Here is a 15,014-nt window from a genome sequence, read left to right on the forward strand (position 1 = left end):
CCAACACTCCTAGTACAATTATTTGGCTACGAACATTCTATCGGCCAGGCCAACCTATTCTCTTTTATCGCAGCTTTCCTCTTCCCATCCTTAAACCTGTTACAATGTGAAGTTCCACTCAAGCTTTACCCCAGCCCCTGTACCAATGGCTAGATATAGGGCAGAAAGGTATCATGCCTCCTATGGCTCAGCACACAAGACGACCTATAAAGCAATGAACAACGCTAATCTAGGGCACTTCCAGCCACCTAACGCTTCATTCCCTCCAGCCTGTTGGAATTTTGTCAATGCCAAAGATACTGAAGATGTGGGTTTAGATAATCTGTTTATTTGACTCCATCATACTATTGGAGAAATGTGATGAATTTGGAACTCATAATGTTGCAATTAAATGAAGTCGCACAGCGAAATAAACCCTTCTAGCAGAGCAGCAAACCACACTCAAAGAAGCTCACAGACAACTGGTAGAACATGAATCTCACATTCTTCAGGCTGAGAATATCCAGCAAGATTAGATTGATAAGAGCACACAGATGATGATGAAGTTGGAAGCAGAGCATGTTGCAAACTTAGAATAGCAAAAGAGGATTTATGCACACATGGTGGAAGTTAATAAGTTATATGCCAATAAATACACCGTATCTATTCAGCTGTAAGTGTGATTAATTACTCAATCAGATGGATTTGAATTGTGAGCACTACAAGCTGCCCATTGAGCAATCAGAACGCACCCTAGAGTTAATCATTAAGAATTGGCAACCCTTTTGGTCTTTTTTACAGTAGGACAGTGGAAACCCACAGCAGGATTTTTCTTTTAAACAATGCAGTGGAAACCCACAGCAGGATTTTCTTTTGAACAATACAGTGGAAAAACCACATCAGTTTCTTTTTTTTTAACAATTGGACGGTTTAATCCCACCCCTGGAAAAATTATATAAAGCACACACCTGGGCAAGTATACCGCATAGCTTATTTGTTCTACAAATAATGCAGCTGTCATAAGCAGTTCTCAAATTGGCTTATTAATAACCTATTCCTGAAAAGCACTCACAAAAGTCATTTTTCTGTTTTGCCAAACTATGGTGGCTCAAAAGTTGGTAGATTTAGGCAGAGTCTCATGGCTATTTATGAACCCAAAAATTCCTTATAGGTCTACTCGCAGTAGTCGGCCTAATAGCTAAAGGCTTTGCTAGACAATCTCAGCTTCTTGAAGAGCACATCAAGGGACCAATGAACGGCAGTTCCTTTCAGGAGCAACTTTTCCCTTCTTTCTCGACGCCCTGAATTGGGAATCGGCCAATACTGCTCTCCTCCGCCTATTTCTCCCAACAATTCATCATTGGTCACAACCCAAGTCTTGCAAGATCAAATTTATTATACTCCGGTCAATAATTCTTGCTTGCAGAATTTTCACTGAAAGATATCAACAAATGCTAAGATGTGGTAGGGTTGCAATGCAAAGCAATTGTTAGCACCCAATTAAGCACTCTGGCTGTCTTGAGCCTGTTGTCCAGTAGCTCCTTATGCAATAATAGGACCACAACTCTCCTCCACAACCCTCAGGGAAGACCCCCGTCCGCTCTGTGAGTTATCTACAGCCCTCATGGATAACCCCCGTCCGTTCTGTGAGTTATCTGCAGCCCTCCTGGAAGAACCCCGCCCGCTCAGCGAATTGTCTGCCCATTCTCTGTTTCTGCCAGTGAGCCTCTTCAGTGTTTGCTTCAGAGATTGCAAATATACCTTGCGCTCCTGCTGAGAACCGGCAGACGATTCTTGATCCCTGGAAAAACCCGGCATCCTTTGCTCCGAATACGACCTTAGAAACGAAGAGGGATACATGGATGGCATGGCAAATCGCTCTGATCTCAAACCACGCTCATACCAACGACGCCCTGATCCACTGGTGTCTCGGCCGCACGAGGCGGCGCCGCTCATTGAACCCTGCTTTGACAGACGAGGGCGGCTTTCAGAGGTGGACGGACCCTGAGAGCGCGAGTGAGCGAGCGCAGTGACGCTACAATTCCTTTGCAGACCCGGTTTTAGACCTTGTGCCGTGCAAATATACCATTCCGTGGCCAATTGATCCGACTCCTTGCGCAGCCTCACCAGAGAATGCCCCGTGGAGTACGAGCGACGTAATTTCTTGCCCTCATCCAGGCCCAGCACAGAGAGCGATTCTTGAGAATCGGCGCTCTCTGGTGCCACGGGGGTCTCGACATCGTTGCCCATACGAACGCTCCCGTTTCTCGCTCCATCCACCACAACCGTTACCTCCTCCGGTGCCGTGATCTCGGGCGGCTCGATGATTCCGTAGGCGGTGCCTGTGGGGTTAGCGTGGTCCGTGGGCACCAGATCGGTTCGACAGACCGGGCACGTTGTGTGCGAGAAGAACCACGTATCAATGCAGTCTGGATGGAAAGCGTGGCTGCACTTGGGCAGCAAGCGGAGCTGCTCGTCGTCTTCGAATTCGCTGAGACACACCGCGCACTCGAGCGTTTCTTTGGTCTGCATCTTGAGGCCCTTCACGAGATCGTAGCTGAACACCGGAAAGCTTTCGATGACGGCCTTGTCGAGACCACGGTTGCCCTCGTTCTGCCTCCGGGCCTGTGCATTGCCCCCCCTCTCCCCTCGTCCCAGGCTTTCGTCTCCTCGGGTGCATTTTCTGATGCAAATAGAGAAACAGCCCACGAAGAAAGCCAAGCCCATTAGCACAACCAGGATATTGGCCGTGGATGGGCTAAAACTACCATTGAAGCCGCCGTAGTAATCATTGTTGCTATCGGGAGGGCTATTGCTGTTATCGGCCAATCTCAGGGCAGAAAATGGGGCAGCAAGACTAAAATTCTCAGAGTTTCCTAGGACGACCAACTTAGAACCTCCGCCATTGGCAGGTGGGTTCTTCGAACGGTTCAGCAGAGCTAATCGTCTGCTCTTCATGGTTAACCCGACGAATCCAGAGTATGATAAAATTGGAATTTCGACGATCTTGTTGCAGAGAAATGGGTCACAGCATCTTGGTTTATATAAAATAAAAAAGCACATGTATTTAGACTTTGATTCCAAGTTGCGTTGGCCTTCAAGAATTCTATTCATCTAGTAAGCACTAAGTTGCGTTGGCCTTCTGCATATGTGGGGCAGAGCATATTTATTATTGCACGTGTGAAAGCGTAATAACGATATAAACTTAATGGAGTTGTTTTTAATATGATTTCTTGGAAAAAAAAAAAAAAATTTGTTTTTTTCAGTGAAATTTCTTTAAAATTTGGGAGTAATTTATTGAAATGACAAGTTTGATAGATAATCTCTGCACAATCAAAGCTCCCTAGGGTTTTTCAGGGTGCTTAATCCAAATATATAGTTAAGAAACCAGTTTAAATAATACAAATCAAGATTTAATCTCAGTTTTTCAACCACACCAAAAAAACTAAAAAATGACACTAAAAACAACTTTTAATTTTAATTGGTAAAATTTCGATTGCTTTATTTTTTAAGATGTATAAATTATCTTAACATGAATTTTATGGTTAAATTTTTCATTAATTATCTAGAATGATAAATTTTTATTAAAATTTGAAAATGAATTTTTCAACTGGAAGTTGAATGTGTAAGTGTTTCCGTGTAAAGTTATATCATAAGTCGGCACAAAGTTTCGGTTTTTTAAATTTATTAAAGTTAAATGTTTAAATTTAAAAATAAACTTAAAGTTATATATTATTAAAATATGTATGCTTATATTAAAATAGTTTAATAGTTTTAATTATTATAATAATAGATATAATTTTTTATTTATTTACCATTTAGGTTGGTTTGAGATTGTTTTTTTATTTTAAATTATTCCATAAATTAAAAAAAATAATAATAATAATAATTAAATCAATATTCACAAATAAGGATAAACTTCATCGCATTAAATTATCAAATTTCAATAAACTTTACCATTAGAAAACATTATAAATACACTCATTTATTCATTTAAGTTTTATTATTACCACACTTGGAATATTTTATAAAAATAAAATTCCTTATAATTCTGTTTATTTATAAACGTAATTATTTATTATTCATATTCATTAAATATATTATTTTATGTGAATTATTGGATCTTAGTGGATATTATTTAAATATAATTGAAAAGCGCAAGGGAGAGAGATGAGCGGTGAGATAAAGTGGCGTGATCTTGTAGGCATTCGACCTTACATCCTTCCATGTGTCTTAACATTGTTTTGCGTCCAAGTTTCGCCATTCCATACCTTCAAGATGATTAGTTCCACCAACCAGATCGGAATTCCACGTGCTACCACGTCAGAGCACTGCTCGGATCAACGTCCATGAGTTAGAGAGGTCAAAGACGTCAGACTGCTATAATTATACCCACTCAGAATATTGGACAATATTGGCACTGTGTCTATTTTTTGAATTTTTGTGAGCTCAATTTTATTTCGGTTGAATTTATATTTAAAAAAATTAATTAAATATATATTTTTTCCCCAAATAAATCATTATTTTAAAATTATTTACTTAATTTTTAAATGATAAAAATATTAATTTTTTCCAGAAATGTATAAAAAAAGTTAGAAACTTAAATATATTTACACTTGTATATTAGTTTTATGCTAACATTACACTAATTTTGTTGTTAAAGGAAAATGTTGCGTAGGATGTGATAGCCATTACTGAAAAGCTTCACTTGTAAATGTATGGGTTTGAGTGACATCAAGAGTTTTATATTAAGTATTTGGTGAAATCTCTTCATCCTAATTATTGGACAAAATACTTGATAGAAGTGTTTGATCAAAAGTCTATATGTCAAGTAGTTGTCGACATTATTGTCATCAAAAACAAATTTTCATTAATAGTTATGGCTCTTAATAGAACATTGAATCTGTCACATATTTAATAAAATAATATTAGTTCTAATGGGAGTATTTGTCAGGCCTGGAGATAACTCCTCAAATGAATTGTGTTTATTCATTAAGATTACTCATGGTTATATACATGAGGGAGTGACTCTTGGGCTTCACCTCCCAATGGCTCTTTATTTTCCATTATTTACAAGTCTTCACCCAATCCCAATGATTAGGTGTCAACATTCCCCCCTTTAATCTGAAGGGATGTTGGTGAGTCCAAGCATTGTTCTGAATCTTTCAAACTTTTCTTTTCCAAGCGCTTTGGTGAAGATGTCTGCAATCTCCTCATAAGTGGAACAATGACATAGATGGATTGTCTTGGCCTCAACATGATGTCGAATCAAATGGTATTTTGTATTGATGTGCTTTGTTCGATCATGGAACTTTGGTTTCTTGGCCAACCTTATTGCAAAGGTGTTGTCAATCATGAGTGGAGTTGAATGTACTTGTTTTACCTGCAAATCTTCCAAAAATTTCCTGAGCCACACAATTTTTTTTGTTGCCTCAGCGGCTGCCACATACTCTGCCTCTGTTTTGGAATCTGCTAGAACTAATTATTTGCATGATCTCCAGGAGACAGCTCCTGATCCAAGACTCATAGCATAACCTGAAGTAGATACCCCAGTTTCTTTGTCTCCATCTAAGTCTGAATCAGAGTATCCAATCAAGCTGAAGTCACCCACCTGTGTATACTTGAGTCAAAATTCTTGGGTTCCCTTCAAGTACTTTAGAACTCTTTTTGCAACAGACCAATGTCCCTCACAAGGCTTTTTCATAAACTTGGAGAGGATTCCAATAGCAAACAAAATGTCTGGTCTGGTAGTAGTCAAGTAGTTGAGACTTCCTACAAGTTGTCTATACTTTGTTGCATCCTCAAATTCTTTTCCTTCAATGGATGTGAGCTTTAAGTTTTGTTATGTTGGAGTAATTAGAGGATTTCACTCTGTAGAATTTCTCACTGTAGATTAAATTGATTATGCAATGTACTAAAGCAAAATACTTAATCTACTTCTACAATCAAACTTGCGGAAGCTAAATCGATTTTTAGCAAGATCAAACAGAACACATATAACAGAGAAGAAGATTCAATCACACATGAAACACGGAAGAATACTTTGGGGAAAGCCTCAGCTAAAAACCCCACTATCTGTATTATCATACAAGTGGAAATATATCAGGATTACACAAAGCTTTAGCTCTCAAGCTATCCAGCTCTTAGTACAATCCCTCACTGCTACTCATAGACAGAATAGACAAAACATATGCCTTCTCCTTTGTCTTCCAAGCCTCCTATTTCCTTGCGCTATTTCTCCTAGGTGATCCAATTGTAACATGTGTGATTTTCACCTCACACGCTACTCTGACCTCTGTAGTAACTGTGCAATCCTCAAGGAATGAATTCCTCTACATGCAAGAGATATTCACATGGGAATATTCTAGCAACTGATAGTACACTGTCCCTGCCTTTAATCTCAACTGGGTATTTGTCTGAACTGACATGCATGAGTTATTTATGAAAGAATATTCAGTTATCTAGAGAACACTAGTTGCATGCATGCATGCATTAACTGACTGAACTCACAATTAGTTCCATAAACTGTTTGGAACTAATTTAACTGGATTTAACTCAGTTAACTGAGCTAACTAATTACAACTCAAATACAACTCATCCTTATCTCCTTAATTAAGGGATAACTTCCTCAATCAAAGGGATAATTGTTGCATGACTTCACAAAGACTTCATGTTTGAATTTCACCAACTAATTAACTCAAGATGAATTAATTAATTATTTTTCAAACAACTGGTGAGACTAAATTCGAATTTTAATTCTCAATTTTAATTCAAGGACAAATTAAAATTGGAATATATCCTGAAATGCTATCTATAGCAATGCTATTTTTATCATTTCTATTTTTAGCATTTCTTGTTGCTATTTTCAACACTCCCTCTCAACAAGAAAGGGATTATCTGCCACCCTGATCTTGTCTCTGTGGAACTCGAATTTACACTTTGACAATGCCTTAGTCAAAATGTCAGCATCTTGCTCCTCGGTCGAAATATACTACAACAACATGATCCTCCTCACCAAACAGTCTCAGAGATGATGATACCGAATGTCGATATGCTTGGACCTGTCATGAAATACTGGATTCTAAGAGATTTTGATACAACTCTGATTATCACAATAGATCACAGTTGGATCCATCCTCTGATCAAACAAATCAACTAGAATTTTCCGCATCCAAATGGCCTCACATGCTGCCTGACTTGCAGGCATGTATTCAGCCTCTGCTGAGCTGAGTGCAACTGACCTCTGTTTCCTACTATACCAAGAAACTGCAGCTGAACCAAGGTTGAAAATTCCTACTGATGTGCTCTTTCGATCTGATGGACTCCCTGCCCAATCTGCATCTATGAAGCCCTATAACTTGACTCCCTTCGACCGTCTGCACTATAATCCATATTGAGATGTGCCTCTGAGGTATCTCAAAACATGCTTCGCTGCCTTCCAAAATAGCTTGGTAGGCTAAACCATAGCTTGACTCAGCTGGTTCACCGCATAGCACAAATCTGGTCGTGTGTTCACTAAGTACATCAGTGAACCCACAAGTTGCCTGTACATAGTAGCTTCTACTACTTCTCCTGAAGCAGCATCCTCCTTCCTCCAGTTACCTGCTAGAAGAGTCTACATGGGCTTGCACTTCTCCATGTGGAATCTCCTGAGTATCTCATTGGCATACTTGCCTTGAGACACAAACACTTCCCCATCCTTCTGCCACACTTCCATGCCTAGAAAGTAGCGCATGAGACCCATTTCTTTCATCTCGAACTCTCTTGCAAAGTCCTCCTTGCAAACATGATCAACTGATCATCACCTGTCAATATCAGATCATCAACATAAAGAACAATGATCAACTGCTTACCTTCCACCATGATGTGGTATAAGTTCCCATCCGCTTCACTCTTTGTGAAGCCCAACCCAGTGAAGTAGTTGTCAATCCTGATGTACCAAGCACGAGGTGCTTGCTTTAGCCCATACGAATCTCTCTTGAGTCGGCACACATGCGACTCATGATCGAAGGTCTCAAATCCTTCCGGCTACTCTATGTACACTTCTTCCTCAATCTTGCCATTGAGGAATGTAGTCTTCACATCCATCTGATGGATCTTCCAACCCATCTGTGCTGATAGTGCCAACATCGATCTGATAGATGAGTACCTTGCTACAGGAGAAAAAGTCTCATCATAGTCGATCCCCTTGACCTGTGAGAAACCATGAGCAACAAACCTTGCCTTATGTTTCTCCACATTACAATCAGTAGCATGCTTTACCTTGTAAAGCCAAGAGGAACTCATGACTGACTTGTTCTCCGGTCTTGGAACAGCATCCCAAACACTGTTCCGAACTATGGAGTCATACTCCACCATAGCATCAACCCAAATTTGTTGTTGCACTACTTCCTCAAAGGAAGATGGCTCGATCTCAACACATTCCCCAACAAGGGCCATGTATCTAGTGTACCTATCAGGTGACCTCCTCTGTCTGCACTGGGAAGATGGTTCTCCCACATTCTCTCTCACATCCGACAACAATCTGGAAACTTCTCTCGTAGGCTTTCACCCATCTCTAGAAGACTCTGCACGAGTGGATGTCTCCACTCCTGGAACCTCTACATGTGGTTGCTCTGCATCAGTTTGAGGCTCCTCCTCCTTAGGAACCAAAAGTTCCTCCTCTGCCTACAACTTGAGCTCCCTCTCAAGGGAAACTCGCATGGCCTTCAGCTCATCGAACTTAAGATCTCTGCGAACCACTGTCCTCTGACTAGTAGGAAAATACACCCGATAGTTGTGGGGAGTATTAGTGTACCCCACAAGTATCCCCAACTCTGTTGTCAGCTCTAGATTCTTCCGGGCATCCTTGGTCACATTGAAATAAACCGATGAGCCAAAGATCCTGAAGTAACCCACATTTGGTCTCTTCCCAAAGAAAGCTTCCTCTGGTGTCTTCATCCCAAGTATGCGATGCGGGATTCTATTCTACAAATAGACCATTGTGTTGCATGCTTCAGCCCACAAATGAAGTGGTAGGCCTTGGTCATGCAGCATCACCCGACCTGCCCCCACAATACCAAGGCTTTGAACTCACAAAACCTTGAGAAGGTTTGATCCTTCTTCTGCATGAAATAGATCTAGCATTTACGAGAAAAATCATCAATGAAAATCACATAATACCTTTGTTTAGCAGTGGAGGCAATCGAGAATGGTCCACACACATCTGTATGAACTCGCTCCAAGATTGCTTCAACTCGACTGTCTCGATCCTGAAAGGAAGATTTTGCATACTTACCAAAGGTACAACTTTTTCATGTGTCCATTAGCTCAACTTTACCTTTGGGAAGTCTGGTAGAAATTTGTTGCAATATCTTCAAGGCCCCATGATGCAAGTGGCCCAACCTTATATGCCATAACTCGCCAATATCTTGGCTTTGCACCAATTCTACTTTGGAACTCAATGCAGCACAGTCATCTACCTCCAACCTGTAGAGATTCTTCACTCGAATCCCAATCCTCTTGGTCTGACCTGTGGATATGTGTCTCTAGAACACCTTTCCTTTACCGAAGACTACATCATAGCCTTTGTCTTCCAACATCGCGACCGATACCAATTTTTTCTTCAGTCTAGGCACATACTTTACATCAGCCAGGGTGAGAGGATCTCCATACTCCCTCTGAAACACAACCGTACCTTCACCTGAAACACGGTACTTTCCATCATCGCCCATCTCTATGCGCATCTGGAGGTCTTTCTCCTCCAAGGTACTAAATAAACTCTTATCGTCGATCATGTGGAATGAGGCTCCACTGTCCAGGTACCAAACATAACCCACCATCAATGAAACCATGCATGCGATGAGGGTAAAATCCAATTTTAACTGTGAGGCTAGTGCCTCACCATCTGATCCTTTCGAGGATCCCTTCTTGGATTTCTTCAATGGACAATTAGTTGCATAATGGCCTACCTCATGACAATTAAAGCATATCACTTTAGATTTGTCAATCTTCTTCCCACCATGGGAAGAACTCTATTTGGAATGGGAAGCCTTCCCTTTCCTTTCCTCGCCTTACTTGCTAAGGCTATATTTTCTTCATCATCATGCTTAGATGAAAAGCCATCTTTGGTGCTTCTCCTGATCTCCTCCTGCATCAGATCCGACCATAGTCGTTCCCAATCTCGTAGTTTCTCTCTTCAATTCGTTGAGTCTTGGTAGCTATGCCAGCTCTTAGGAAGACTGAGGAGAGGAAGACTCACCATATCATCATTAGCTGTCTTGATTCCTACACTTTCAAGCTCATCTCTACAAGTGGTGAGCTTGTTCATATATGTAGAGATCGTGTCGCCCTTTTCACACTTGATTTTTCGAAGCTTGTCCTTCAGCACTAGCTTCCTCTGGTCGTTGTTGTTCTGATATAGGTCCTTCAATTTCTTCCACATTGAAAATGGAGTCTCCTTCCCATGGAGACTCGCAATAATATGGTCTCGAACTCCTTCAAAAGAATCCTCCTCGCTCTCGCCACACATTTCTTCCATTCCGCCAATTCGTGGGCATCAGCTACTGCTAGCTTGGGGACTTCTTGATCAATGAAGTCCTTCAAACCATTGTCTTCTAATACTGCTTCCATGCAATCCTTCCAGGCTATGTAATTCGAGCTGCCACTCAGGGCATACTCGAGTCTCAAGCCAATAAACACCATTGGTGAACTTTGAGATGTGGTAAGAAATTGATTTTGTACCTACAATCAAGAACTTCAAACTTCAAACTTCTCCCTTCTTTGTATATTATTCCCCGCTTTGATCACCTTTGCTCTGATACCATGTAGAAATTCTCATTGTAGATTAAACTAATTATGCAATGTACTAAAGCAAAATACTTAATCTACTTCTACAATCAAACTTGCGGAAGCTAAATCGATTTTGAGCAAGATCAAACAGAACACATATAATAGAGAAGAAGATTCAATCACACATGAAACACAGAAGAATACTCTGGGGAAAGCCTCAGCTAAAATCCCCACTATCTATATTATCATACAAGTGGAAATATCTCATGATTACACAAAGCTTTAGCTCTCAAGCTATCCAACTCTCTGTACAATCCCTCACTGCTACTCATAGACAGAATAGACAACACATATGCCTTCTCCTTTATCCTCCAAGCCTCCCATTTCCTTGCTTTGTTTCTCCTGGTTGATCTAGCTGTAACCTGTGTGATTTTTACCTCACACACTGTTCTGACCTCTGTAGTAACTGCGCAATCCTCAAGGAATGAATTCCTTCTGCATGCAAGAGATATTCACATGGGAATATTGTAGCAACTGATAGTACACTGTCCCTGCCTTTAATCTCAACTAGGTCTTTGTCTGAACTGACATGCATGAGTTATTTATGAGAGAATATTTAGTTATCTAGAGAACACTAGTTGCATGCATGCATGCATTAACTGACTAAACTCACAATTAGTTCCACAAACTGTTTGAAACTAATTTAATTGGACCTAACTCAGTTAACTGAGCTAACTAATTACAACTCATCCTTATCTCAATAATTAAGGGATAACTTCCTCAATCAAAGGGATAATTGTTGCATGACTTCACAAAGACTTCATGTTTGAATTTCACCAACTAATTAACTGAAGATGAATTAATTAATTATTTTTCAAACAGCTGGTGAGACTAAATTCGAATTTTAATTCTCAATTTTAATTCAAGGACAAATTAAAATTGGAATATATCCTGAAATGCTATCTATAGCTATGTTATTTTTAGCATATCTTGTTGCTATTTTCAACGCACTCATCCATGCCAAACATGTTCAACAGATCTCCAATGTACTTCTTTTGAGAAAGGAATATAGACTTCGGATGTTGAGTTACTTCAATACCAAGATAGTAGTGAACATAGCCCAAGTCAGTCATTTCAAAACCTTTCCTCAATTCCTTCTTTATGGATGTAATGTAGCCCTCATTGTTTCCCACCATCAAAAGGTCATCTACATATACCACAAGATATACAACTGTTTTTCCAACTTTCTTAACAAACAAAGTTGCATCATCAAGATCATAATATTTGAAGTTGAGTTTCAGAAGATGCTCAGTTAACTTTTCATACCAAGATCGCAATGCTTGCTTGAGGCCATACAAGGATTTCACAAGTTTGCATACTTTATGTTCATGTCACTTCACAAAAAAATCCTTCAGGATGGGACATAAAAACATTCTCTTTCAGATCTCCATTCAAGAAAGCGATTTTTACATCCATTTGATGGACTTTCCAACCGTTATGAGCTGCTCAGGCAAAGAGTGCCCGGATGGTAGCCCATTTTGTTGTGGGAGCAAAAGTTTCCTCATAATCGACCCCTTCCTTCTGTGAAAAACCTTTTTCCACAAGCCTAGCTTTGTGCTTGTCAAGTGAGCCATCATCTTTATACTTGTTCTTGTAGACCCACTTGTAGCCAATTGGTTTGGTTCCCAATGGAGGATCAACTAGCTTCCAAGTGCCATTCTTTATCAATGCATCATACTCGTTTTGCATCGCTTCTTTCCATTCATCATGAGAAGCAGATTCTTTGAAGGAAGTTGGTTAAAAATCTGTAGACAAATTCAGTTCACAGTCATAAGAAACATCCATATCAAAAGGTGAATCATAATCATCTACATCACCTCCATTTTGCCTGGTTGAATTTTGTGTTCCTGTCTTTCCAACCTCACCAGGATGAACACTTTCAACTATCTTTGTCAGCCATTCTAAGATGGTCCAGGTTGCTCAGTTGATTGAGTTGGTACTGAATCAAGATTGAGTCTCCCGATTCTGTCAATCACATCACTCAAAGTATCATCAGTGGTTGGAGTTTCATGTGGGGGAAAGAGTGTTTCAGAAGAAGGTTCCACAGATTGATCTAGTATAGGAATCCCCCCTTCAAGATGTGGGATCTGATTATCAAATTCTTGAAATGATTTTGCATGACCGAATCTATCCAAGCGATCAAGTTGTCGCTCAACAACATTGTCAGCTTTGGAAGATTCAAGAAAGATTACATCTCTAGATACAACAAACTTTTTATTAACTTCATCATAGAGACGGTATGCTTTGGAGGTATTTGAATACCCCAAGAAGATACACTTATGACTCCTTGCACCAAGTTTGTTTCTATGTACCTTTAGAATCAAGGCATAATAGGTGGTGTTAACACCCAGGTTGTTCCCTATGACTCCCAAGGGAATACGGCCGGGGTAACCACTAACCAATCTTTTAATCACTGTTTCTAGCAAAACAGAGATCAGAGAGGGCTCTCTCTTTATGATTTATATTTACAGTGATGGTGTTTTAGGCTAGGTATTGAATACAGGTTATGTTTGTGTTTCGGTTGATGTAATTCCCTTAGACTTTAGTGATGTAGTTTTCAGATATGTTGAATATCATTGGGCAATGGAGTCTGTGGCTTGGTGTGTTTGAAATTGTAAGATGAAGGATGGAACGTACAGGGCCTTTTGAGTGCTTCATTAAAACATATTTTTTGGGTAATGACAGGAGACAAGAGAAAACAGAGGTCACAGGGGCAATAGTTGAATCCCTGAAAATGACTGTTACAATAAAAATACAGTTTCGAATTGCAGCAACTAAGAATTACAATTCTTTCACTGTATATGAGGAAAACATATATAATAGCTCAGTTTGAGTCCAGGGTAAACATGGTTAAATCCTGATACTGTCCTTTCACCTTGCTATCAAGTGTAAAACATTAGAACAACAAAGAGAACAAAAGACTCAAAACACATGACAAAGAGATTTGTGAATACTTATAGTTTTATGCAACACCCATGGAATCCTGTAACATGCATCCTTCACCACAAGACATCAAATACACCAAACTTCTGGAAGTTCCATTCCTCCTTTGTATTAATTCTCTGAAAATATTACAGCAGATGGAAGTTATCCAAGAGAAAATTCCAGCAACCCCTTCAGCATCTGTGAAGGGTGTATATATACTAGCGGTGGTCTCTAGAAATATCTGAGTTCTGCGTTATCTCAGTCTTTACATTCTCACCAACTCTTTAAGATATTATGTCAAAATTTATTACACATTTAATACACAGTACAGGCATTTTAATGCTCTGTCAGAAGATATTTAGCTTTATAAGAATAGCTAAGTCGGTCTGAATATTTGGAGTTAATGCATAGAAAACCCGACTGTAGGCTGGTACACTATGTCTCGGACCTGTCAGCTGTGACTTTGACTGCTGCTGGTGGTGAGTGACTGGTCTGGCTGAGTTGGCTCAGCCTCTGCTTTTTCTGTAAATTTTAATTCCCAAAATTGCCACTGCGCGTGTCTGCCTTTTTCCTTCTGCGCTATTGGTTCTGGCCTGTCAAAATTGTCTGGGTCAAATGCCTCCAGACATCCTGTGTGGGCAGTTGATGTGCCAAAATTGCGCCTAGAGTCTCATCTGCTTCTGTGAATTTGAAGAAATTGGGTGGTGTATCAAACAGATGCTCTATCTCATTCATGAGAAAAAACAGGTTTTCCACCCTGTCATACACCATTTGCCCTGTGGCTGGCCCTGTGTCTGCTGAAGTGCTGGGAGGTTTTGCAATCTCTGCTACTGCATGGGCATCAATTCTCTTGTTATAGTTGTCCAGGGTGAGCAGTCTTCCCACGCTGCTCAAAATGTTGGGGAGGCCTCTGTTCTGCAGTGTTACAAATTTCTCCAGGAATTTGTTAATTTCTGTCTGCATGTCCTGTGTTCTCCTCTCCAGGGTCCCAACCAAGTTTCTCAATGTAACGACTCTCTTGGCTATGGCAATTGTTTCTGTCCTGTTGTTGATTCCCATGGTAGCCAATTGAGTGCTGGTCTTGTAATTCAGGATATTGATCATCCTGGTAGCTGCTTCTGGCATGTGTCCAAGGCTTGCCCTGGCTCTCTGTATCTCCTTGTTTGCTTTGGTGATGAGCACCATTTGCTCATCCATAGTCTCAATATATTGCCACTGGTTGGCAATGGATCTTCCAATGTTGCTCCATAATACTGCTTTCATCTGAGCAGTTACCTTTT

At 40.1% G+C, this 15,014-nt stretch overlaps 1 protein-coding gene and 1 pseudogene across 1 annotated transcript; one reads left to right on the forward strand and one right to left on the reverse strand.

Annotated features, from left to right (window-relative positions):
* LOC149234490 (uncharacterized) overlaps window positions 1–15,014 on the forward strand; it is a 308,191-nt pseudogene that overhangs the window by 254,369 nt on the left and 38,808 nt on the right.
* On the reverse strand, window positions 713–3,008 carry LOC149234491 (uncharacterized). Its single transcript, XM_089371852.1, has one exon. The coding sequence runs from the start codon at window positions 2,935–2,937 to the stop codon at window positions 1,522–1,524; it is 1,416 nt and encodes a 471-aa protein (XP_089227978.1). The 5' UTR covers window positions 2,938–3,008; the 3' UTR covers window positions 713–1,521.

The sequence above is a fragment of the Pinus tabuliformis genome, chromosome 8, assembly GCF_031772625.1.
Source record: "Pinus tabuliformis cultivar Carrire ecotype Pingquan chromosome 8, CPIR1, whole genome shotgun sequence".
NCBI classification, from domain to species: Eukaryota; Viridiplantae; Streptophyta; class Pinopsida; order Pinales; family Pinaceae; genus Pinus; species Pinus tabuliformis.

What these genes read in the sequence shown, in the direction of transcription:
- LOC149234491 (XM_089371852.1), bottom strand. Translation starts at nt 2,937, where the DNA reads ATGAAGAGCAGACGATTAGCTCTGCTGAACCGTTCGAAGAACCCACCT.